The 25,471-nt window shown below is 41.3% G+C and overlaps 1 protein-coding gene across 1 annotated transcript in view; it reads right to left on the reverse strand.

Moving 5' to 3' along the window:
- SLC12A4 (solute carrier family 12 member 4) overlaps positions 1-25,471 on the reverse strand; it is a gene marked incomplete at its 5' end in the record, with an annotated part of 48,548 nt that overhangs the window by 17,322 nt on the left and 5,755 nt on the right. Inside the window, 6 exons of the mRNA XM_084270128.1 lie at positions 1,267-1,508; positions 1,919-2,049; positions 2,328-2,382; positions 2,965-3,111; positions 9,299-9,430; positions 11,284-11,378. Coding sequence (XP_084126254.1) covers positions 1,267-1,508; positions 1,919-2,049; positions 2,328-2,382; positions 2,965-3,111; positions 9,299-9,430; positions 11,284-11,378 — 802 coding nt within the window. The remainder of the gene's footprint in view (positions 1-1,266; positions 1,509-1,918; positions 2,050-2,327; positions 2,383-2,964; positions 3,112-9,298; positions 9,431-11,283; positions 11,379-25,471) is intronic.

A 25,471-nucleotide genomic window follows, 5' to 3' on the forward strand; every position in this document is an offset into this window, starting at 1 on the left:
GACACCCTATCACATGACAGGGTGACAAAACCTAACAGCTTGTTGCACTGAAAGTTCATTCACCTTCTCTTCCCAGCATCAGAAAACACCCACTGGGGGAGGAAAAGTTTCTTCCATTTTAGTAAGTTTAATTGTTCCACAGATCTTACCAATCACTAAAGCCAGGGAAGTGGAAAAGGCAAGGCCGTTTTTGTAGTGTTTGCTAGCCTGTGAACTGTAATGTCAGAGAAACTTCCCCCTGTCCAGAATTAACTACAAAAACAATATCTAGTCACTTGAAAAAGGTATACAGCCCCAAGAAAAAAGGTAGGGAGAACGTTCAAGAACAATCCAAGAGATAATGAGGGAGAAGTAGAGACATTGTTTTATTTTTACTGCTGTAAACCTGCCACTGTTGTAAAACATTATAATCATTGTGCCCTGAAGGGAGAACTTGAGGGCTGCAAGTACTTAGTTATGGTCAAAACATTTCCAGACGTGAATAATTATGCAGACTCAGCTCTTCTATTTCCATCCCCTTCATCTCTTGTCAGCAGTATCAGGAAATGCTTTTTGCATTTCTGGTAAAACACATACATCCACATTCAGGGCAGGAGCAGCAGTAGACTCAGAAATCACAGTTAGATGCTGAACTGCCACCATGCCAAGGAGCACATGCTGTGTTCAGAGCAGGGCTACTCACATGGCAGACGGATCCACTTTCAGACCAAGAGGAAGTCTCACTAGAGCCTCAGCATGGTCCCCCATCACGTTTCCCACATTCCCAAGAGATGCCCTATTTCTCTGCAAGCCGCTGCATCTCTCCACCACAGTTTCCAACCATGAAGGCAGCACATCATGTCTGACTGGCCTGGAGCAAACGGACCTGCCAAACTGCTTCCTACTAACTGCCATAAATAACCTAGAAAAATTCTTGCTAATACTTAACTCAACAGCCACAGGCTAGGATACTGGATTGTCTTTGCAGGAAGCAGAGAGATGTCAGTCTCCATCAATCTGTACACTCACCCTGAGACTTCATTCCACCCAACCAGTTAAAGAATGTAGTAACAGATTCATTTTAGCATAAGAGGCTTCTAGTCCACAAGCTCTGCGTGCTGAAGTCTGCCACTGCCACCATACACAGCTAAAGAAATAATCTGAAGCAATTCACAAAAAAACATAGCTTTGCCAACATATTAGGTACAAGTTTTATGTAACTGCCATTGAACCCCACCTTCCAAACCTGCAGGCAAACCTATACCCCCACCCAGAAATATTACTCACGGAAATTCAGGTGGATCAAAGATGGACTTGATAGCTCCGGCATAAATGGACAGTATGGATATTACCACGCAGGCCAAGAAGAGGGAGGCAAATTTGTTAACATATTTCACACCTACAAAGACCACCACTGCCATAAGGATGAGGAATACAGTTCCATACACCCTCATGTTGTTCAGCATAGCACTGGATGCATCATGGGCGCCAGATGGATGAAAAATCGCTGCTTGCGGCACAATGTACGTCTGAAACAAGAAGGGAGCAAGCTGAGGACATGGGAACAGAACTCTATCTAGATTACTGTAGTGATCTTGTACCTACACCAGAAATGCAAACCACTTCCCAATTCACAACATCTCCACCAGTAATCTTCAGTTCATAGCAAAAGCCAAGGGTAACAGACCACTATTTCGGCAGTAAAATTGAGCCAACTTTATCAATGACAATTACGTCTTAAATTAAGTCATACTTCCATCTACACTTTCAGGAGAGCTTCCATTCTTCATATTTCCACAGGGAAGCACTAGCAGTACAGAACTGGACACCAGGAGACTGGAGACCTTCTGGTTTCTATCCGTAAATACGTGACAAGAATACAGTGGTATTTTCTAGATGCTATTTGCCTCAAAAGCACCGCTACTCTGGTACTACTCACCAATAAAATCTCAATGGCACCAAGGATATACATTGCTCCTGCAAATGTTGTTCCCAGATAAAAGCACAGCCCTACAGCTCCACCAAACTCTGGGCCTAATGATCTGGATATCATGAAGTAGGAGCCACCAGCTGTGGAACAAGAAAAGTGAGATGAAAATTGTGATTTATTGATTGTTATAAACTGCAAAATATTCACAACAAAAACACAGCAAAATTATACACTGTGTACCTGCCTTTTATTTTTACTCTACAAATTAATTAATCTTTAGCCTAACTGATACTAAGAAATACTAGATATGAATTCAGGCTTAAACAAACTTTTCTGGAATAAAACCACACTAATAGCTTACAGCACTTTTTTACATGGTTTTTTAAACACATCTGAGCATTTTACTAGCTACACTTACCTGGAACAACACCATTTGTGGCAATAGCACTCATTGATATGGTTGTCAGCATAGTCTGGGGAAAACAAGGAAAAGGAAGCAATTGTGTCAACAGCATTTTTTAAAACATAACCTTTCTCTTGATAGAGCAAAGCTGCCACCACTTACAGCAGACAACATTTCTATTTATTCTGCCTTGACAAGCCATTATCTGAAAGAAAACAAGGGTAGCAGGAATTTAATCATCAAGCTGTTGAGACTTTTGCTTGAGAGATCACCTCTGCTTTATCAGGTGAAATAATGGGTGTCTGAAGACACGGAAAGATAAAAGAACGCAGGTGTCCATCCATCCGTGGAGCTGAAACTCCAGCAAAGGCTAGTTCAGCACAGCAGGCAGCCATGACCTGGCACAAGCACAGAAAACAACTGTTTGCTGAAGACTGAAGAAACACCATAAGCCTGTATCTACACTAGATAATGGTTTGCCAGTTTAAAGAGGTAAAAACGAAAAGAAAAATCAATTAGAGGGCTACAACAAGCAGAACCCTCTAACAAATCTGGTGTTTCTTTACACATAAATTTACAACACAGCCTCTCCAAGTTTCTCAATAGTTTCACAAAGGTTACATCACATGCACCATTTTACCTACATACTTACACAACAGCAGCAAAGTAACACGATCAGGAAGGACTGAAGAACCCCAGCCATTCCCACCATCCAAGTCAGCCGAAGGAAGAGAATAACCCCGAAGATATTCTGCATGCATGGTAAATACACCCCCATCAGGGTGCCCATGCTGGGTGACTGGGGAAAAAAAAAAAATTCATTAACATTCATGAACTGGAATTATGCAAAGCATAGATAATAATTACCCCTATGACTTCAGCCTTTCAAATGGTAGAAATCTAGGAAACTTATGGCAGCCACACACAAATACTATCACAGTGGACTTGGACAGAACACGAAGCAAGCTCCTAACACCAAACCCATGAATTTCTGAAGGTAATCCTGACCCTATCACAGCTTCACATTTGAAGTAATTCTACTCCGCATTTAACAGTGATTACTAACAACAGAACATATGTTAATTTATTGTAGAACCACAGTTTCTAGTATGAAACCCCCTGAGTGCTGCAGACTGCGACTAAGAGAGATCCTACCCTACTACCCAGAGCCTACACTGTAGTTTCATGGAAAGCAAACTCCTGTGACATTGCAACTAGAAAAGACTTGGAGACATGCACAGTGTACTTCCATCCACTTCATGTATCTCATATAAAACTGATGATCCTACCGTTCTCACATTCAAATAACATTAGCAGACTGAATGACATCTGACTGAGAAGATACAAGTTAATTACAGGACTTCACAGGAACTGCACATGATTGGTATTCAACGCAGTATCTTGTAGAATTCTCCTTTGCCCAAACAGCTGTTGTCAGAGGATGGCTGGATTCAAAGCACCGACATCAAGATGCCACTGCTAAGGTTTCTGTCTCCAGGAATACAAAAGCGTTCCCTGCATTGACACACCTAGCAGCAAACCTGAGTCCCAAATCTCTGTGGTTTCCTGCCACGACATTTCATGGCTTCAGCTTTCTGAGGTTTTCTTTTGCATTTAAAATTATACAGAATTCTGAAACATAGGGGGAATAGAGTGTAACTTCTCAAAGGCTCATCCCTTTTCACACTCCTTCGTGTAAATAAACTTGAATTTCCAAACATATTACAGATAGACAGCACTTAAAGAGAATGCTTCATCACAGAATGCTTTGTGTTGGAAGGAACATCAAAGACCATCTAGTTCCAACCCCCTGCTGTGGGCAGGGACACCCTCACTAGACCAGGTTGCCCAAAGCCCCATCAAACCTGGCTTTAAACACCTCCAAGGATGGGGCTTCCACAACCCCTTTGGGCAACCTGTGCCAGGGCCTCACCATCCTCATACTAAACAATTTCTTCCTAACATCTAACTAACCCTGCCCTCTTTCAGCTTGAAGCCATCACTCCTTGTCCTGTCACTGCCCTCCCTGACGAACAGTCCCTCTACCACTTCCCTGTATGATCCCTTTAATTATTAGTAGGCCACAATTAGGTCTCCCCGGAGCCTTCTCTTCTCCAGACTGAGCAAGCCCAACTCTCTCACCCTGTCTTCATCAGAGAGGTGCTTCACAGGAGAGGTGCTTCATTGAAAAGGATATTAAACGGAGGTGACAACACTTGTTCACATTTGACTCCACCTAGCATTAACTAGATGCAAAAATAAATAGGTAATGGTCACTGTTAAGACAAGTTAGTCATGAATAAAAAGCAGAGGTACTTAAGAGAAGCACATCACTCTAAAAGCAATAAAATGACTGTCAAAACTTTGTTCTTGCCTAGTTTTCACTATGGAAAAATATAGTTACCTGAGCTAAGTCAAGAGTATATTTTGCTACACAAAGCAAAAGCCTAGAAAAATAAAATTCTATATTGTTGAGTCAAAATAAGCAACCTAGGAATGCAGGGCTTCAACTTGCAATCACATGTCGCAATTTGAAAGATCCTCACCTGCATCAGGAATTTGTCCTGCCTGAGATAAAAGGGAACTGTGCCACGATTGTGATCTGAACAGTTCTTCGTTAGAAATGTCAGGAATCGCTGACTGTGTTGTTTGAAGTCAGCTTTGAACTCCTTGTGTGACTAAAGCTAAATCAGATCAACCAGCCTTTCCTCACACACACTTCAATTCCAGTGAGCCTCCTGAAGTGGGCCACAGAACCATATGCTGAGGGTTTGCAACGGACTTACCCTATGAGATATCCCATGTTGGCAGCATGGGGACAGAGGATGCTAATGCACTGTTCTAACACCACAGTGCAAAAACAAAACAAACAAACAAATTAAAGATCCCTAAAACATCACCTACCATTTGTACAAAATTTTCCACCTGATAGAACTGACCTGATCAGCTTTGCCAAGATGATGTACGAGGACAAAAGGAACTGTCTTCTGATACTAACAGAAAGGACACTTGTACCTAAGTATCCTGATCAGGGTAAGGAAAGGGTTTTTACAAATTGTTCCAATACATAGTGAAGAAGGACCTTCTCAGGGCGTTCTTTATAGTGTATCATTCCCTCAAGAAGGGGAAGCTTAGATACTTCTGGTCCCAGCACTTCTATCCGATCGACACTGTGTCTTCAACTGCATCAACATTAACTGAGACAGGGCTACATAATTCTGCCCAGCACTGGGCAGATTTTGTCCTGCATATGGTCTTTCTACTGCCATGTTCACGTACTCTTTGCCTTTCTTAAAGGGGCATTCCACGTAATTTTATCACCTATCTGACCATTCGTCTGACCCCCTCACATCATCTCTACACGCAGCAGCCAGCACCAAGTGAATTTAGCAGGTGTGAGGCATCTCAGGGGTAAAGCAGTTTCTGAATACTTGTCAAAACCGGAGTCTGGGAAAAAGAAAGAAGCCCCATCTATTGCTCCTATGCAGGAGAAGCAAGTGCAGCACAGCTGTTACATGTTCTAGAGGACAGTACTCCAAGCACTATCCAAGCAGGTGAATTTTCAGCCTGGCCTGTACACATCTCCAAACATCTTCCTTCGCATAAGAATTCACCTTAGCTCAGCTCACTCCTCTCTCAGTGGCCCCTCCAGCTTTGCTCTACGGTTCATCATTTTCTCCCGCTCCCTTTTAAGTTGCTTCTGATGTGTATCAAGTCACAAGCTAACTTCAGCCAGGGAGGAAGAGAAACTGTGCATTAATTGCATAGTTACGAGACTACTGCAGAGCAGAGCAGCCTAGGAGATGCCTAAGTGTCTGCCCACAGACAAAACCCAAGCCACAGCATTACTAAGTGGACCTGAGGCAGAAGAGTTTACTCTCGGTTTTCTTACCCTGTGGAATAAAAAAAAAAAAAACCCCAAGCCCAAAACAACCCACCAAAACCCAGTATGGAATAATAATCCACAAATACTACTTGAACCAGCTTGCTCACACCAGTATTTACCACCAGCAATCAGCAGCACCTTGACCCTTTTTTATAGCATCTTATAATCAGCAGGTGATATTAAACCTCAACAGAATGCAACGTGAATTAAGAAGAGCAGTGTGTTGAGTCTCCACAGCTACCGAATAAAAACAAAACCAGGTGAACACTCCATGCTACATGAAGGAAATAAAACATAAAAGCCTTTTGAAGAACGCTGGTTTAGATGAACCAAGAAGGGACAGAAAAATCCCGAAAACAGTTTCAGTTTCAGTGATGCAGATCATGTTTCCGTTCACTCGAATCAGCTGCAGACACATAATTGATACAAATATTGATCTGAGTCTGAAGGACATTATTTCCATTGTGCCAGCACGATGGGTTATCAAAGCACTTGGCTGCAGGGCTCAGGGACATTGATCAGCCATGACAGCTCCTGCGGCTGCTCTGTAGCATGAGGGCAGACAGCAGCACAGAAATGAACTGCCTTATTAAAGATACATGAAGTAAAATAGTTAATCTAATTTTTTTCCATTATGAGAACAGGGTATTTTTATAGCACTGCCTCTATCAAGTGCATTAATACAAGACTGTATTTAGAAAATACAAAAGCAACCCAATTTCTACCCTGTCACATAAAGTAGTGCTGATCTTACCTGATGGGTACCTAACACAGAACACTACTATGGAATATATTTAACAGGAATGCTGAAAGGGGGCAGCATGTTTATATTAAGCTGGTTTGAAGAAAAAAGGCAGCTTACCTTTAGGCACACTGGTTACTGCTGAGTATACCCAGCACAGCATTCGGCACTGAGTCAGTTGGCAACGCTGGCACTTAAAAACAGAACCTGCCATCATCCCAGGGTGGACACTCATGCTTTTGTACTAACGCTCAAATGGGCAGGGTAAGGTTACAGCAGTGCATTGATTTATGCTTCAAAAGATGATTAAAAACAAAGAACAATCCCATCTGCAGTTTCTGGATACTTTCAAGCCACAGAATTGCGCAGTTACTGCTTTTGAGTTTCCTGGGTTTAATGATTATAATTACCGGCCAAGTTAATATTCAACTTTCTCATATTCTAAAGACATTTAAAATTTCATATTGTTCATGGCAAGAGAGGGAGAAGAAATACAAACTACAGTTATGCTATCGCAGCTGATGTAGTTTATTCCAGAGACAGACATGCCAGGCAAAGATTCACTTAAGCAAGCTGCGGTGTTTACACAAAAAACACTGAGGTGTTAACACAGGGTGATACTGTCACTTTTGGAATGGTTACCCAACCCATTCTACAAAAACATCATCTGAGAAGTCTGCAAGCACGCATTTTTGCAAAGCAGGAAAGTGTAACACAGGGCAATCCAAGCATTAAGCTCAAACTCTACCAGAGAAGCACAGCATTCACTAGGACAACAATCCTTTCTTATGGTAGTAACAGCTTGAAAACATGCCAGTGTTTACATAAACCATACCTAGATGTAGAAATACTAACACCAAACCTCACACAGCAACTTCTCAGTCTCCTAGTACGTGTCCCACTTCCACCTTAGGAGGCCACATGGCATTTGCTTTACACTACAGACCCAGCACCAAACTCTCCCAGTTCTCTGTCCACAGCTGGGAAGTGACTGTCAGACCAGACCGCGTCTCACCCTGGAGTGCCAGCCAGGCAATTACTAAGCACATAAACAGCAGATGCAATCAGAACTTTCTTGAAACAGTAAGGACAGTACCTGTTGTCACCCTGTCCATTCTACCTTTGTTAGGGTAGCTATCAACCTGCTTTTGATGGGAAGACACTGAAAATTACTTCAGATTATGCAATGCCACCACATTAACAGTTGATGCCTGACATTATTCCCAGCAAGAGCATGTTAAAACAGAGATGCAGCAGACATTGCATATTAGTAATGCAAAGACAAAAACTTCACACTCAGCAATTGATACACCACCAAGTACCACACAAAAGAAATTCACAGTTCAAATGGTTAAATTACTTTTTCAGTGTAATCTTACAGTACCAGAACACAGTTAATGCACCCAGGAAACCTTCACCCAGTCTCGTAATGATGTCATATTAACCACAATATTACAGCACTTCATTCAGTCCATGTGGTCCCAGATCGAATTGAATTTTAAGCTTCATGTTGACCAGACAATTTTGTTAATCCCAGTATAAAGCCATACAGAGTAAGGAACTGGAGCATAAAGGAGCTGGGATCCGGCTTTCAGCATGGGGTAATGCGTTCTCTTTGAGAACAATGTTTTTCAACCTTATCACTGCCATCTCTTTCTGAAATGGCTCAAACTTTGACAGTGCAGTACTATAAAACCTGTACAATTCAAGTGCTTGCTTTTTTTTTTTTTTAACCTCCTCTTTGAGAAAATTTGTGAGCAATCTGACAGGCCTGCAAGTGCCATAAAATCCAACCATTCCACTGGAGGGTTTAGCACTAACAAAACACCCGCCTGCCTGCCAGAGCACTATGCAGAGCCCTCCTGATAGAAATCTAACTACCAGCAATCAAACCCTACCTCCTACCTAGTTTTCCAAGGCCAGCCCGATGGGCTAACCATCTAAATGCAGATCCTTTGGGGCAGAATTCAGTTGTCTAACACCAAACTGACACTCGAGCTGCCCCAGGGTGTCCAATCTGACCTCCACCCACCAGACTAGAAGGGTGTTGGCTCCTGCAAATCCTCTGTCACAAGGAGCAGGCTGGTGAAAACTGTTGCATACTGCTAGGCAGCTAAAAGAGCAGTAGGTAGAAGCCCACCCTCCTTATCTATAGCCATACCAAGCTGTTTAACCACTGCATCTGCCTCAATTCTTTGGTAGAATCTGGTTACCTACAGAGCTCTATGTTATTTCTTTGCACCACTGTCATGCCTCCCAACAGAGGTTAAGATAAAGCAGAAAGGAGTCCAGCTCCCCCAAAACCACAAAGGGAATCATCCTGGTCCTCAGCTGGCTGTGAGTAGAATCTTTACTTACTTTTGATACTTTCTTCTTCGAGCCATCAGTACTTTCTGCTTCTTCATGTTCTTTGACACCTTGGGTAAGGTTTGTATAGTTGACCAACTTGCCAAGCAGAGATGACACTTTTGGCCGTATATCAAGTTCTTCCTGTGGAAGAAGACAACTAGTCAACTCATGCCATTCACAGGATTTATGGAGAATGGCTGGGGTCACATCTTCCTTGGCATGCCTGAGGCTGCCAGGGAACACACCAGAAAGTCATCCAGGGAATGACAGAATATCTCATTGTGCCATTGAACCACCGATGAGAGGATTTAATTTTCTGAAAGGAGGGTGAACCCAACAGAATAACGCTTTGCCAGCAGGTCTGTGCTTCTCCTTAAGTGCTGAAAAACATGAATTACAGCAATAAAGAAGTCTGAGCCTTGGGAGTGTAAGAAAATGGGTATGTACCTTGCATGTATCTCTAATGTCTGCTTGTATCAACAGATATACTTTGAAAAGATAAATTGCCAAAACCAAACAAACTCTGGTCATTTCTTGCATTTGTGCACTTGTATAATTCTACTACACTTTTTCAAACTATGTAATCTAATTTATGTGCATTTATATAAAACCCCCCAAAGCCACATGTATGGAGACTCACACCACTACATCGATGCCACCAAACTTCTGTTTCTGAAAGTTCAAAAAGTGAGAACAAAATCATTGACTTCCCCTTTCTCTTTGACATTAAAATGTCTTCTGTGTCCAAGTGCACCCTAAGTAACACATGGTAAAAAGAGAAACAACTTCTTTCACAGGAAATGAAAACCTTCGGTTGAGCAGCATGGTGTTTGAGATGCTATCTGCTCTTCCTCCTCTTCAGCACCACCAAAGAGCCTGCAGCCCTGCTGCTGTACTGTGCTACTGTGTATGAAAAAGACAAGCAGCAGTTGTGCCACAAGTAGCCAGCTCTTCATGACCACAGGTAAGCTTATGCTGATCACAGCTTTACCATGCCTTGGAGGGAGGAGGAGACACCACAGCTGGGAGCGTGTTTCAAAGTCTTTTAGCTCAAGCACGCTGCTGGCAAATGTGGTCATAGCACTTCCACAGCGAGCTCCTATCTAGCAGCAGGTCAGTTACACTTGTTCGGGCTCCATATCACACAGCTGAACTCTGCAGGCACGGTGCAGAGGCAGCCCAAGCTGCCCCACACCAAGTTCCCGGGGTGGGAAACACTGGGTACATCCTGCCAGCATCGCTGGGACACTGTAACACAGAAGCCTGGCTGGAAGGCAGCTGCAGAGCCACACAAAGCCTCTCTACATCACTACTCAGCACCCAAGCTTCCAAAAATATTTTTTAGAAACCTGGTCTTCGCACACTGCGACACATTTGCAGTTCATGCTGTGCCACTGAGGTGAGGGTGTGGAGGAGGATTCTGCTGGACATTGTGTGGCTCCAACTGGCCTCCTCCATGAGTCAGTTCTCCTTATCTCCACAGGGAAAGAGCCATACCTCTTTGTCTCACAGTCCCCAGCGGTCCTAATATCCCAGTTTTTTCATCACACAGGTTATCTCTGCCTGCTGGTGCCTCAGACAGCAGACACAGACCACAAAAAGCATGTAGAAACTGGTATTCCTGACGTAGTGCAGCTGTAATATAGGACACCCAAGCTTATTTGACTCCCTGAATTTAGGTGCTCTCCTACAGAATGACAAGGTCCCTTGTAACCCAGTAAATCAGCCTATGCACATTTTCAACACTGATTAGCCCACAGCTTCGCTATTGAAGTTATTCTGGTCACCTCCAGCATCACTATATTTTACTACTCTGTAGACAAGCCCCTACACACACCAAAGGCTCTCAGGTTTGCCATGCAGTGAGTTAGTTACCAGCCCATTGCCTGGACCTTTGCAATGCTTCGTCTTTTACTTTATACCACACACTCGATACCTCCCATCTTGGGCAATCTCAAATCATATTACAAGTATGAAAAACAGTTCGAAGTTACCTCAAACAAGGCCAGATTTCTGTCATAGTAATCCCCTCCCTTGCTAGCTTCTATACTGTTCAGGAAAGGACTGTTTTCTTTGTGGTTGCCGTGACCTGCAAAGGAAAAAAAAAAGAAGCCGGTTTTGATAAGAGCAGAAAGACAGACTGTGTAACCTTGACAAAAACCACAGGGAATAAACTTGTCTGGTCAACTGAATCTGATTCTTTTTAGTATTTGAAGTTATGCAATGTTATCAAGACCAGGGGTGTTAGTCTGAACACACAGTTATTCCTATGGCCACTCCTTCGTTTCCACTAAGCTAGAACAAAAAGTCACCTCAAAGTCAAATTTCCAAGTGGGGTCACAGCTACAGCACCATCTGCACCTTCATTCTTCATTGTTCCCCTTTATAACTACTTGCTATATAGAACGGTGACAATTGAAAAGATGGTTCTCATGCACTGAGAACCCATTACTAATGCTACGAGCAACTCCCGAGCACTGTGTCCAACCAGACTCGGTAGATTTCGTCAGGCCGAGTAATTCAAGGCCTACATTCAGTTACTGCAATACAGGTCAGCATCAACCAAATTCCCCCCGTTTTTTGGTGGTGGTGATGGTGTTCCTTTGATGCTGTTTGTTAAATATCTAAGGCACTGTAGCATGAAATGACCTCTGGAGGAGAAGGCAGCAGTGGGGGAGAAGATTAAATTGATTCCAGTATTCAGAAGTTCTCAGGCCTGTGGCTCCCATTACAGCCCCCTCAACAAACAAAAATACCTTTCTTTTGCTTATTACACTTCACTCCCTGCTCTTTTGGCCAACATAAATTAAAGATTTCCAAGAGTATCTCCTTAAGAAAGGACGAATCCAAGGAATACCTTTTTTATTTACAAAAAAAGGACCCACTAAAGAAATTGAAAATAAAAGAAAAATCTGAACCTCTCAAATGAAAATACTGCAAGTTAAAGAAGTATTGTACACCAAATACATAAAAAGCAGATTAAACATATGGATTTCCAGGTGCACAGTTTCCATTATTAAAGTAATCAACTCAACAAAGCTACACTAAATTATTTTAATATAATTGAAGTGCATTATGAAATCTCAGTCAGCTTACAAAATGAACCTAACAGCAAAAAGAAGGCTCCTCACGGACACACAGAGCACACCATCAGGAAAGTAACTGCTCCAAGTGAAAATGTTATGAGAAAGTTCAGCATGAATCTTACTGAGAGAAAGGGACCCAGGGAAAACTTGCTGGAAATTGGCAAGAGGTGCCTTGAACAGAACTGTTGAAAAAACAATATTCACATGAGACTTTTTAAACTTCTGGAATTCCACACTTCGCTGACCAAAACTATTTGTAGATAGCACTCTGCTATGTTTACATGTCTATTGCTTTTCCCACAGCTCAAAAAAGGCTGGTTAGCAGCTGCATGGCACAAGCATGCTCAGGTTATTTGTTGGCCCACACCTAGATGTTAAGGTGTTCATCATTGTACACTGCAGAACTTTTTTTTGCACAACTAGGAAAAAAAAAGCAGCAAGCTTAGCAACACACCATCAAAATAAAACACTTACCAACTTCAGCAAAGGTAAATATTTACCAAGAAAATCTCCAAAAGCTACTTGCTTACTGTATTTGTTATGTCTGTATTGGCAGGAGGAGGATACAAGACCTATGTGCTGCCCTGCATGCAGTAAGCTGGGCTGCAGTCCACTCTGTCCTACAGAGGCTGAAGTACATTTGCAACTTTTGCTGAGGAACTGGAGTTATCTGCCACATAGGTTTCACCCATTAAGTTGGACGTGGGTGGAAATGACATCAACATTAACAAAAATACCGTCTACTTATGTTCTTCAAAACTTTGGTCTGTGCACTACCTTCTCACCATCACACCTACCCAACACAGCAAGGGCATGAGCAACTTGGGTTTGTTTCCTCATTTCCTATAGACTAGCTCTGGTAAATGACTGTTTGAAATAAACTACTTTACATTTTTTTAAAAAATGAAAAATAATTACCAAGTGATTTTGAACTCAATTCTTTGCTGTTTTCCTTGTTCTTCCATCTGGAACCTTACCTTACAGAGGCAGCTTACTATTGTCTCAAAAAAAGCATAATGGGCGTTCCTCTACTTGTAATTAATACAGAAACTCTCACCCTTTTCATGTATAAAATCACACTGTTGTCAAGATAAGCCTCACAGGCTTTTATATAAGATGACAAGTGTTTTGCTCTTTCAAAATGCCAAGCCTCTTATTACCATGATCAGTATAACCTATCCTTAGTTAAGGAATATTTCTTCATACTGTCTCTCTGAGCCTCACAAAAGACCAGTGACTTAAGATGAATCTTCAAGTTAATTGGCATTATTTCTTAGATGCATCTTCATTTTACCTCTAGTAAATTTTTCACAGCTGCTCTCTTCAGAAGCTCGTGCTCTTTCATATAGACCTTCCAGCTTCTCTCTCATTCTTCCTTTCCATTTTTAAGCATCACCCAGTTCCTTCCCATTAGACTTTCCCTCTGCATCTGACTGCTCGTTGTGATTGCTTTACACATCTTCCTGCACACAGGAAGCCCAGAGAAAAATGCAATAGAAAAATAAAAAAAAACCCAGTATAACTAGCAGCTGGAAGCAGAAACTAGCATTGTTTCTGCAATTGCTAGGGCACAGTTTTCTCTCGATGGAGAGAAATACAGCTGGCTTTTTCCTCACATTCACAGCACTTGCTCCATTATTCTGAAAGTATATATAGATTATGAATTACTGCAGACAATGCAAAAATAGAAGTAAATTTTCAAACTAAATGATTCTACTGATCCAAAGAAGTGCCACATTAAACCCTCTCTCAAACACAGTATGCTTTCAATAGGAAGCAAAGGACAGCAAATTTAAATACTTTTAAATTCCTTGTTACATCCTATTTTAGCTTCACCAATATGTAGAACTGGGTGCTACAGATATGCATGCCGGCTCAAGAACAGTACTCTTGCAAAATTTAATATAGCTAACTAAATGATAGCCAAAATCACCCTCACCACAGTTGCATGTTTGGGGCAATCCCTACTTTCCAGGCACATCCTAAATCACAACATCAAAGTGTTCATCTCATTTTCTCTTTCCATAGCCTGTTTCCAATTTCATGAGTAAAATGTATGGCAGGTGACCATACCCTCAACAAGAACCACAAATGTCCTTTGACAAAACAGAATGGACTGCAGCACAGTATATACTATGTACTGTAATAAAAAAAAATGTCTAGTATAGTCCATCTGCCAACGAGCAATGCCAGCAGCTTCAAAGAGACTTACTTGCATGGGAAGAGCTTGTTATCTCCATCAGTTTTGGAAGAGAACGGAGGTGGCCTCGGAAAGCTACCTGGGGTAACTCTTGCCCCAGCTTCACACCAGGACAGTTTACATTCTGAAGCGTGAAGTCTCTTGGACAAGCACCATCTTGTGACATGCGCACAGTTTTCCACATTCTTAGTTATCAAGTCTTTGGTCTTGGACAGTAGCTATGTGGTGTTAGTTTTCATCATGCAAGATTGCTTTGCAAGGAACATTTCTTAAAGAGGGAGCTATATACTCTGTAACAGAGAATAATGTATTTGCCTTAGTCCCTAATTAATCTCAATTTTTGAGGCAGACAAGCTATATTTGAAGTAGGTTAGTGTTACCTCATCACTTGTTTCATTGCTTCTCAGTCTTCATTATCTTTCAATAATTAGGCATTTTATTTCTGAATACTACTAGTCCTTTTCCAAACCAAACAATTCTATTTGCAGCCATCAGAATGATACAGTTCATCTAAATCATTCTACCACAGTTCCCTCAACTTTTTAGAGCTCTCCTACTCAGGTACGGACACAGGTCTGTAGAACCAGGTTGATCACTGTGTGGATCACCCAAGTTCCATAAAACATCAAAGATGCCCATGGAAAAAAACCCGAAACTCTTCAGTGTGCACACTCACCAACACGCGAACACGCAACCCAGGAGACAGAATAAACGCAGTAAGTAAAACTTTTGCCTAACTTCTCTCATTGCCAAGAAAAAACACTGTTGAAAACTGCAGCAGATATTCTACTGACTGGCTTTATTTCACCCTTCTCCAAAAGGTTTATGTTGTCTTTACTTCTAAAAAAAATTAAATAGAAGAAGAACGGAGAGGACAGTGTTCGTCCTTTTGGAACAGGGCAAGGCCAGAGCGAGAGTTTCACTGCTTGAACACTCAGAGTGCAACTCTTGTGCAAGCCATTGTGTTTTCTTCAACAACTGAGGGATGAAAACCAGAATTCAGTGAGAATTACAGAAAAAACACATATAAGAAACCGTATAACACATCTAAGATTTGTGAGCGTTCTATGAGTACAAACACATACAAGAAACTATACAAGTAACTTTAAGGAAGACAGATTAATTTAGGATAAATGAAAGCTGAAGTATAACTCTCAGTGAGACTAATATAAAGACAGACCAGGAAGCTTCACAGTGATAAAGCACTCAGCCAAAGTAAATTAATAATCATCCCTGTGAGAAGGTGGCAGAAACAGCTGCATGACTCAACCTGTCAAGGATTTATTCTCCCCTGTTGTCAGTTTCTGAACTAGCTTAAAAAAAGCCACCACTCCCCTACTTCAGCATGTTCAGTTAAATAAGGGGAAATTAGTACTTCTTAAAACAACCTCAGATCTCTCCCTTTGGACATGACTAACTCGGACCCAGCTCTGACTACGTAACAAGTTAAGGCATGCTGAAGGCACAGATCGGCATGGTCTGGCTAGCTTTAGTCTAACCAGCATAGGTAGCAGGAGAAGTAAAAATATGGTAATGCTAATTAAACTGCAGTAAGGCTTAAAACATTGGGGGAAAAAAAAATCCCCAAGAGAGTTCAGCTCTGTCAACAAACTTCTGCCACTTCGATTTTACAGGCATGTATCTGAGCTAATAAAGAGCAGCCGGTAGGCACACATACACCGGGCTCAGACAAGTTCTGCCAGGCTGATAAGTGGGACAGAGCTGGCTCCAACCTGTGCTAATGGCACACAGACACCATAATCCTCCCTGCCTGAAATATCAAGAGATAAATCTTAACTGAGGGGATCAATTTCCTCAAAGAATTTTAGCATAAACAAAAGCACAAATGCTACAATTGACAAAGAAACCCCTTGGTTTATTTACCTCTTTATAACTGACAAACAGCAGATATTTGCTAGGAAAAAACATCTCCAATGACAGCCAAACACTCCTCCCCTCAATGTAATTTAATTTCTGGAGCAGCATAAGAGCTAATATCTCACTTGTAATTGTACTATGCATGTACAGACTCCTTTGTGTACACCACAGTATTTTTAAAAAAATAATAATTATATAGATTGCGTAGCTGCTAACACCACTTTCTTCAGTTATTCAGACACTACTTAACAAGCATCACTGGCCACAAAGCCTGTGAAAGCTAGGGATACAACCTGAACTATTTTCTTGCACAAAGAACAACAGACTTGTATTTTTTAATACAAAAAATTTAAATCATTCCTACTTTTAATATTCCATCTAAAATAACATTGGAATCTAAGATTAGAAATTAGAAATTAAAAATTAGAGCTGATACCCAAGCAGTTGGTGTGGGCTTCCGTTAACCTAATTTCAGCTACCTAAACAGTAGGCAGGTACAGTCGACACATCATGTATGCTCACCATTTACTCAGCAAGAGATGGTTCAATTAGCCAATGCCTGTTGTGTCTCTCCCGCACACACACCTTGGCATGCTGCAAATTACCTCTGAAGAGAGTATAACTTAAACAAAAATCTAATTTATAGACGGTATGGTATGCAAAATTGATCCCACTTTGGAAAGCCAGTTAGTTCTGTTACGATTTATTTACACTATTCCAGATTTCATGTGTCAAAATCCTCTGAAATTTCTACACAACTGGCAATCTGGCCAGAATTCAGCTTGATACTTCACCACAAAACCAAAACAGGCTCGCTACACTTACTCTTCTTACAAGACCCAGAAGCAGAAGACGACACCCAAGACAGGTATTCTACAGAGGGGGAAAAAAGACTGAAGAGCAATGGGGTCCCTGAGCAGCCTTGTGTAAATCCAGGCCTGGAGGTTGGTGTCCCTGCCTGTGGCAGGGGGTTGGAGCTCTGTGATCCTTGGGGTCCCTTCCAACCCAGACCATTTTATGATTCTATGACTCTGTGATTGCTGCAAACAGAAATTGTTTTCAGGCAGAATGCTTCCCTGCATAATCAGGTAATTTTAGTCATGTTGTTTTTGAAGACATGTTCACAGCCTTAAGGATAAAGTTTTAATATTAAAAAACTGTCCATGTCCATTTTTAATACACTTTGGGGTTCTGGTTGGTTTGTTTCTACAAAAGAAGCTGTTTTAACACAGTTCTTGAGAAAACACTTTCCAGATGGTAACAATGTTACTAATGTCCCAGGCACTTTGACAGTGAGATAAAACTTGGTTGCTGTGTCCAGAGAGCATTCTCTCATCACCCACCGCCCTGGAGTTTTGCAGGAGTGAGTACTGCTGAGGAACACAAAGCACTAGAGGAGTTCCTTGGCAGGTAGTTGCAGAACCCCGGTATCTCCGAGAGCACTGTCGAAGTGTATCAAGAGCCTGTCATATTAAGATAACCTAAGAAACAGGTAGATGACAGCTTGATGTCAAATACATTCCAAATCTGCTTATATATTTATGTGTTTCCTCACATGTGCTGGGCTAACAGAACTCTTACTTGCTCTCAGAACTGTTATGAAATCTCTGTCTTGGCTCATTCGGGAGACTAGAACAAATTATTAAAATTACAACTGTATTTTTGCTGACATCATTATCTCTAAATTTTTATAAAGATAAATCAGATATTGCTGCTTCTCTCAAATTACTTTCAACTGCTTAGCAAAAATGCTAACATCAGTAATAGTTCAAAGCAGAGATCTTATTTTAAAAATACAATAATAAGACGACAGCCTATTAGAAATGCTTGTCTCTCCGTGGACAGCACACAGCTAGCCAGAAGCACAAAGCATTTGTAAAATGAAAAGTCTGATTACTAACTCATTTGTGGCAGCAGAACAGGCAGCTGACATGACAAATCTGATAGTGACAAATACTTATTTTCACTTCAGCTACAAAGTAATCAGTATTATCCAAATCACTTTTTTCATGCAAGACCAGAAAGTCATGATTTAAGGATTAACTTCCATGTTAAAATGAGAATTCTGTTATTTTGCAGTAGCAAAAGACTGACAGCAGCATTCCAAACTCAGAAAAAAGACAGTTCCCAAAACATTCTGAAAACTTGTTTTTGGGGTGGGGTGGAGGGTGTTTAAGGTGTGGGGATTTCTTTTTGTTATTATGAGTATTCCAGTTAGATCAGAAGCAGGAGAAACAGGAAAGAGTGAGTACTGCATCTTGTTAGATAAACCTCATCCACACTATAAGCAAGGCATTGGTAATTGAGTGAGTGAAATCTGTTCATGCTGTCCACTTGACACCTTGGGCTACCAGGTCTTTTTCACTGAAGGTGCCTGAAACCATGAGCTGTAAATTCCAGGCTGACCCAGTATTTTATGAAAACAAAGGCCAAAGTTGCACTAGATAACCAGCCATGCACCATTAAGGCTCTATGAGTGGAAAGAAGAGCAGAACGGAAGGACAGATTATTACCTGGAGAGCTTGTAGGCAGCAAAGAGATCCCCTGTACTTCAAACACAGGCTCCAACAATCAGTCCCACTGACAACACTGAGCTCTCACATGCCAGACCCAGACACACACTTCTACCAGAAACAGCAGCTTGAGGCCGAACTATTGACAGTAGTGGACATTTTATAAATATATTGTGTTCACTGACCATTTTAAGACTAATACATGACGTTATTTGCTTCACTGCTAAACTGACCCTTTCATTAAAGTTTGAGTTTACTGGTCTTTATCCAACTACTACAGGTGTGCTTCTTAAAATGCACTGCACACTACACTGCAGGTAACACATACATATATATAATCAGCAACAGCTTTGGCATCTATGAATGCAGCACAAAGCAAGCACGGTTTTACCAAAAATTAAATTAAAAAGCTGTCTTGTTGATAATGTATTAGTTCCTCTGAAGCAGTTGGGAGTCCTAAAGACTGCATTTGTGTTCTGCATGAAAGAGCCAAAACTTTCCCAGTCAACAACCTATGCAACAGTTAGGCTGCACCAGAACACAGAATTAAGTGTACCATTAGGCACAGGTCCTTGATTTATCCCTAGATAAAGATATGTGGAGCTACTATCAAACTTCCACTGTACTTTGGTAAAGCTGTTGTCTATTTTTGCAATCAAGTTGACTGATACTACACAGCTGGAAGGATTAAGCAATTAATTAACCCTGCATTTCAAAAAGCACAACGATTTTACTTGTCAGGTAAGGCACACTGATAGTTTTGTAACACCAAAATCCTTTGCCAGTATTAATAACAAGAAGTACTTACCCTTTAGCAATAGCTCTTTGCCATTTTCAGTAATTTGGTTTACCATTATTCTTCCTTCTGCTCTTAGTGCATGCTTTAGTAAATGCCTTCTTTGCGAAGTCCTGAGGATTGGACAAGTTTAATAACACCGTATTCCCAAATGAACTTCTTTCTACCTCCTCTGACAAACTGATTTGATTGCAATGTTGAATGGGACTGATCTCTTTCAGGAAGCCAAAGGGTTTCTTACAGGAAACCAAGCTGACACTGATACAATCCTGGCAGTACAATCCTTTCAACACTGAGAAGATATACAAGTGTCAGGACCTTACTGAAAACGCTACTTGTGAAATCCAAACCCAGCCACACAGAAGAGGCACACTGCTGGCTGCTTGCACACTTACTCAGGGAAATGAGTGCCACAAATCATCTGCTTGCTGAGTGTGGAATCGGAGAGAGTTTTAAAGCTGCTAATGCCACGAAAAGCATAGCTCTGTGACGTTAGCCCTCCAGGCATTTCAGCTTTCAAGTGAAAACAGTGATGTATTTCTTTCCATCTTCAATACTTTTTAATATGATTACCCACTAATGGACAAATCAGATGCAAGATCACAAAAACAAACAAAAAAAAAAGCATCAGCACGATGAAACAGAGGTTTATATAAGATACACAAGTAAATATTAACTTATGACTCTAAGCAGCTCATAATTACCGGAGCCCACTCCGTCCTTCCCGTTCATAAGGAGGGTCCCCTGAACACCAGCACACCACACAGACTTATCTGCTATACAGCAGGTGCAACCACCAAGAACTCCTGTGTAATTAAAGATGCCAAATGACTTCTGAGAAATCAGATTTAGGAACTCACATCACTTCGAAGCTTTCATAATACAACTTGTCATTGCCAGCCAAAAAAAAACCAGTATAAAAACAACTTTTGTACTTCACTGCAATGCACTTCAGAGGTTCTTTCATGTGGAACAACTCCAAATCATTTCTCACGACTATCCTCCCTGAGACTGTCCCTTCACATGCATGAAGGCACCTCAGATACAGCACACCCTGTACCAAAATACAGGGAGAAGCATTCGAGCGTACTTCCTGCCTCAGGAACAGCCTCTTACCCTCCTGTAAAGTGTTCTCACTTTCTCTGTGACTCAGCAACATACATCTACAAGACCAACCTGCAGATCTAATGTGATATTCAACTCACCTTTCTTTCTGATACCAGGTATAGAAAATTGTTTCCAGCCCTATAGCCATTCAGCTGACTGTGGCTGTGCAGTGTGCCTTGATGAGAACAACAGATGCAAACTCCAAAGAAACCCCACAGCACACACCACAATTTCAGAGACGTTCTCTCCCTCCTCCAACTCAACACGTGCCAAAGAAACAATTGCACAGGCACAATCTATGGAGTGAGAACCAGCAGATGAGAACAGTGACCATTAAGTCAGTATTGCCCCCAGCTCAAAAAACTTCCTACAGGGAACATGTGGAAATGGAGGAAGTACAAGCCAGAGTGCTCAAAATCTTCAGACACACAGAAAATATCAGGAAAAAAGGAGGTTTAATTACTTTGTAGATGTCAACGTATGTAAACCTATGCATTACATCTTATACAGAGTACATTAACAGACATCTACTATCCCTTCCTGGAAGACAGCAGAAAGACATCTGTTATCAGTTACAGCTGAAACTTTTATTAGGTTTTCAGTTAACTGATACAGAAAGTGCTGAAGATCAGATTTTTCTTACATCTGAGAGTACTTTGTTCCACATGAAAACAAAGTGTGGGATATTTTTTTAACTAAGGAAAACAGAAAATTAAGACAGACAAAAAAGAGCTAATCTTGTATATGCTCCAAGGATGATGAGCTGACCTTTCGATGTGAAGTGCTACAAACAGCCAAAACTCACTGTAACTCAGGTCATAATACTGAAACAAAGTACAAGTCAGCAAGAGAGCTCTCCAAGCAAAGTCACTCCATCCCACTGAACATTTTGGAGGGTGGAGACTGCTCTGACATTGTACTTGATAAACCACAAACCCCAGTTCTTGTAAAATACACGTTTATACCGAGCTCACAGGTCTTCCAAATGAGCACAAAACATTTCACAATGCAACACCGCACAGAGGAAGACCAAGTGAAGTATGTGGAGCGGCCACGGTGGCTTAACCATCATTTTACAAAAGGGTCACCAGCTTGCAAGAGCATCAGAGCAAATGAGTACAACACATTAGCTTAGAGAAACTCTTCAACGAGCAATGGGCAACATTAGATCGCTCGTCTTCTGCTCCACCAGTCAGGGATTAAATCAAGCACATGAAACAGAATCAAAGAGGACACTCAGGGACATATGTTCTGCTTAAGATACACTTCTACCACAAAGTTTAGAATATACTGACTTAAAAGGGCAATGGCAAAACACTAATTAAATGGTTCTCTGTGTGTCGCCTGGAGTTTCAGCTTTAAAACACAAGGCAGATAATCATCCCAGGGCCTGGTTACACAGTCTCACTAAACATAAGGGCTGCAGTGTCCCCAAATTTAATCTCTGACAGGTCCTCTGGGCCATACAGCCACATCAGAAGTTAACAGTTTGTCTCTGCTCAGGCACAGGAGCCAAGATTTAAGTCATATCCACGTGGGAACTGAATATGGATAAGATTTACAAGGGCTGGCCTCTGATGCTCTAGAAACAGCTGTACCTCGGAGATCATGTCCCATCATAGGGTGGAGAACACAAATAAGAACCAAGGGGAAGGAAGGGATCTTGTTGATGGGAGACAGACAAGTGGTACTGCTGCTGAACACTTCATATTGTAAAATCTCAAACCAGGCAGTGAAAACCTCAGCAGAGGAAAGCCAAAAATATTTAGGAGCAGTACGTTCTTGAATCAGACCTGCAATTAAAGAACCTCCACCTTCAACCTTTGCATCAGTTCTGGATACAATACACACTATAGCAAGTAGTAGAGAAAGCAATGCCAGTTACATTATTTAGAATTTAATTGCTCCTGACTGAGGTCTGACCTACATGGAAATTCAGAGGTGGACTCTGTCCACAGGAACTAACCTCAGGGCTGCTGCAAGCTGTGACAGGGTCATAACACAAACTAGCACAGCTATAGGCAATTTTATGAGAAACAACTATACTCCAAGGCATAAAAAATTGTGTTTTACTTAAGCAATCAGCAATTTAAAGTATGCAAGAGCAAGTCTTGACAAGTTTGCCCTCGTTAGGAGTTACTCTTACTCAGCAAATGAGCAGCTTCTAATGGCACACCATAAAACAAAAAAATCTTCTTCTGTTTGACATGGAAGTAGAAACAAAAGTTTGGATGGTCTAACCTGCTTCAAAATAAAGATGTATCTGTAACCATTAAACAATGTTCCGAATCCCTCAGATAAATACAAGACTTTGCTGAGTACTTGCAGGAGATGAAATGAAGGCTGGTAATTAGACTGTAGAAGAAAAAAAAAAATACAGTTTTGTTCTGGCATAATTAGTTGGAACCCATACATAGTACAGCATGGCTCTGCCCTAAACACAGCGCTCTGCGTCATCTCTCCTCTCCCAGGATCTTGTTATACAATCTCTGCTACAGTTCCCTGCAAGCCAGCTTCCAACATCGGCTTACAGCTTTGATTCTAATTTTCAAAGTAATCAATGGATTGCATCCTAATTATATTACAGGCCACATGTCAGTCAATGAAAGAGATGGGCTTCTAGGACAATGCAGGTCACTTGGGTGGGGTGGGAAGGAGGGAAAAAATTAAGCATTCTGGATTCAAGGTGGACCTGTGGGACAAACTTCCAGGGACCATTAGGCAACCTCTGAACCTGAATACCTTTGGAAGTGCTAAGCCATGGCATAAGCAAATGAACCTCCCAGTTTCCTGTCGAAGCTGGGTGACCACCAACACAAATGTGAGGCAATGACCACCCCCTCACCGGTACCAGCCATCCCCTCCCTCACCCCAGCAGCCCAGTCTGGCACTGTCCTCTCATTTTGCTCAGCAAAATGCCTTTTCATTTACATTTCCAACAGGTCCCTGGCTGTCTCCTGCCAGCACAGCATAGCTCACTTGGCAAAACCACCAAGCTATCAACCTTCCCCATTCATCGGAAGCTAATTGAGTCAAAGCTCCTTTTGGGCAGCTCGCGCTTTATTCTGCATGTCAAACTCCACCTTTCTGTCCTACAGAGCAGAATGAAGATCAAAGATGAATAAGGGAAAAAAACAATCCATTAAGTACTTTTAATAGGAACAAAAACATATTTTAAAAAAAAAAATCAAGTAAGCATTCCCGGAACTGTTCTAACCCATCTCTCTGCTGCTCAGACATGAATTAAGACTGCTGGGAAGGAAACAGTGTCCTTCTCCAGGACAAACCTAATACCTACCACAAAATGTAAAGCCCCATTACGTGACCTATTAGGAAAAAATGCTACTCCATTATCTCCAGTAACTTCTTTTTTTATGGTTCAGAAGTGACAGCTTGAGACTGCGGAAACAGCGGTTAAAAAAAAAAAGAGCCATTCAAGACAAATAGGCAGGAGACAGACCTCAAAGTAACTTCTGGATAGTTGTGCAGGGGATGACAGAAGAAAGGGGACCTCTACCTCATAACAGTAGTCAAAACACTATCATATCCAAAAATCCAGAGAAGTTCAGCCTACATGCATTATAAAAACTGTATTTTTGCTGATGATGTTGATGTTTCATTTTAAAGATAGAACACATTCAATATACATCAAGTATTTAATTTTGCTGAAAGACTAATATTTTGGGGGGGGGGGGGGGTATTTCACTATTCTGCCTGCTTAAAAAAGAAGACCCTGTTTGCTTAACATTCATCACAGCAGCCACTGTGAAGGATGCAGTTCCCCATGCGTGACAGAATCCAAGTACACCAAAAGAATCATCCGAAGCAGCTCAACTGAAAGAACAAGAACAGAACTTCTCACTGTTAAGGGATCACTGGCATCATTTAAACAGATGCCCATTGAGACCTAATTAAGTTTTTACAAAATCAATCAACAAAAAAAAAAATACTGAAACTTTCTTACCTATGACAATTTTAAAAATCAGCTTCGTACAATTAAGAGATTCAAAATTTCTGACTGAAAGGTTACTGAAGACAACAGAAATGTTCCCAAAATGTAATTCCAATAGGCTTTATTTGGTGTCTTAAAATGGTGCATTTTTTTCTCTGTAGTTCAGGTCACAGATCAAACTATTTAAAGACAAACCTTGAGCCAACAGGCTGAAGACATAAACCTGCTGATCAAATAAGTCTTGCTTCCACCTATTGAAAATAATAGCGAATTTTCTATAATACAAGTTGGTCTGCACATTAAATTGCTATGTCATAGTCAAGAAGAGGTATAAATCTTCAACTTGGAAGGGGAAACCAAACACAGCTTTTCCCTCCCTGTAGCACTGGGTGTCCCCCATTCTGTTACACCCACATAAAAAGAAAGCAGTGATCGCCAAGTTTGATCATCCCCAAGGTGGTGGTTGCTCTTTAACTTCAGCGAGGTGCATTTATTATGTTTGGCTGCATTTCGTAGTCAAATGAAGCTGCAAAGTACCTTAATCACCATTCCACACAGAACTTTAGAGCAAAAGCCAAATTTAAACTTTGCACTGAAGAACGTGCAAACATGCATCCCTTAACTTTGTTGCAGTGGAAAAAGGAAAGCCA

This window comes from Gallinula chloropus (genome assembly GCF_964237585.1).
Source record: "Gallinula chloropus genome assembly, chromosome: 13".
Taxonomy (NCBI): Eukaryota; Metazoa; Chordata; class Aves; order Gruiformes; family Rallidae; genus Gallinula; species Gallinula chloropus.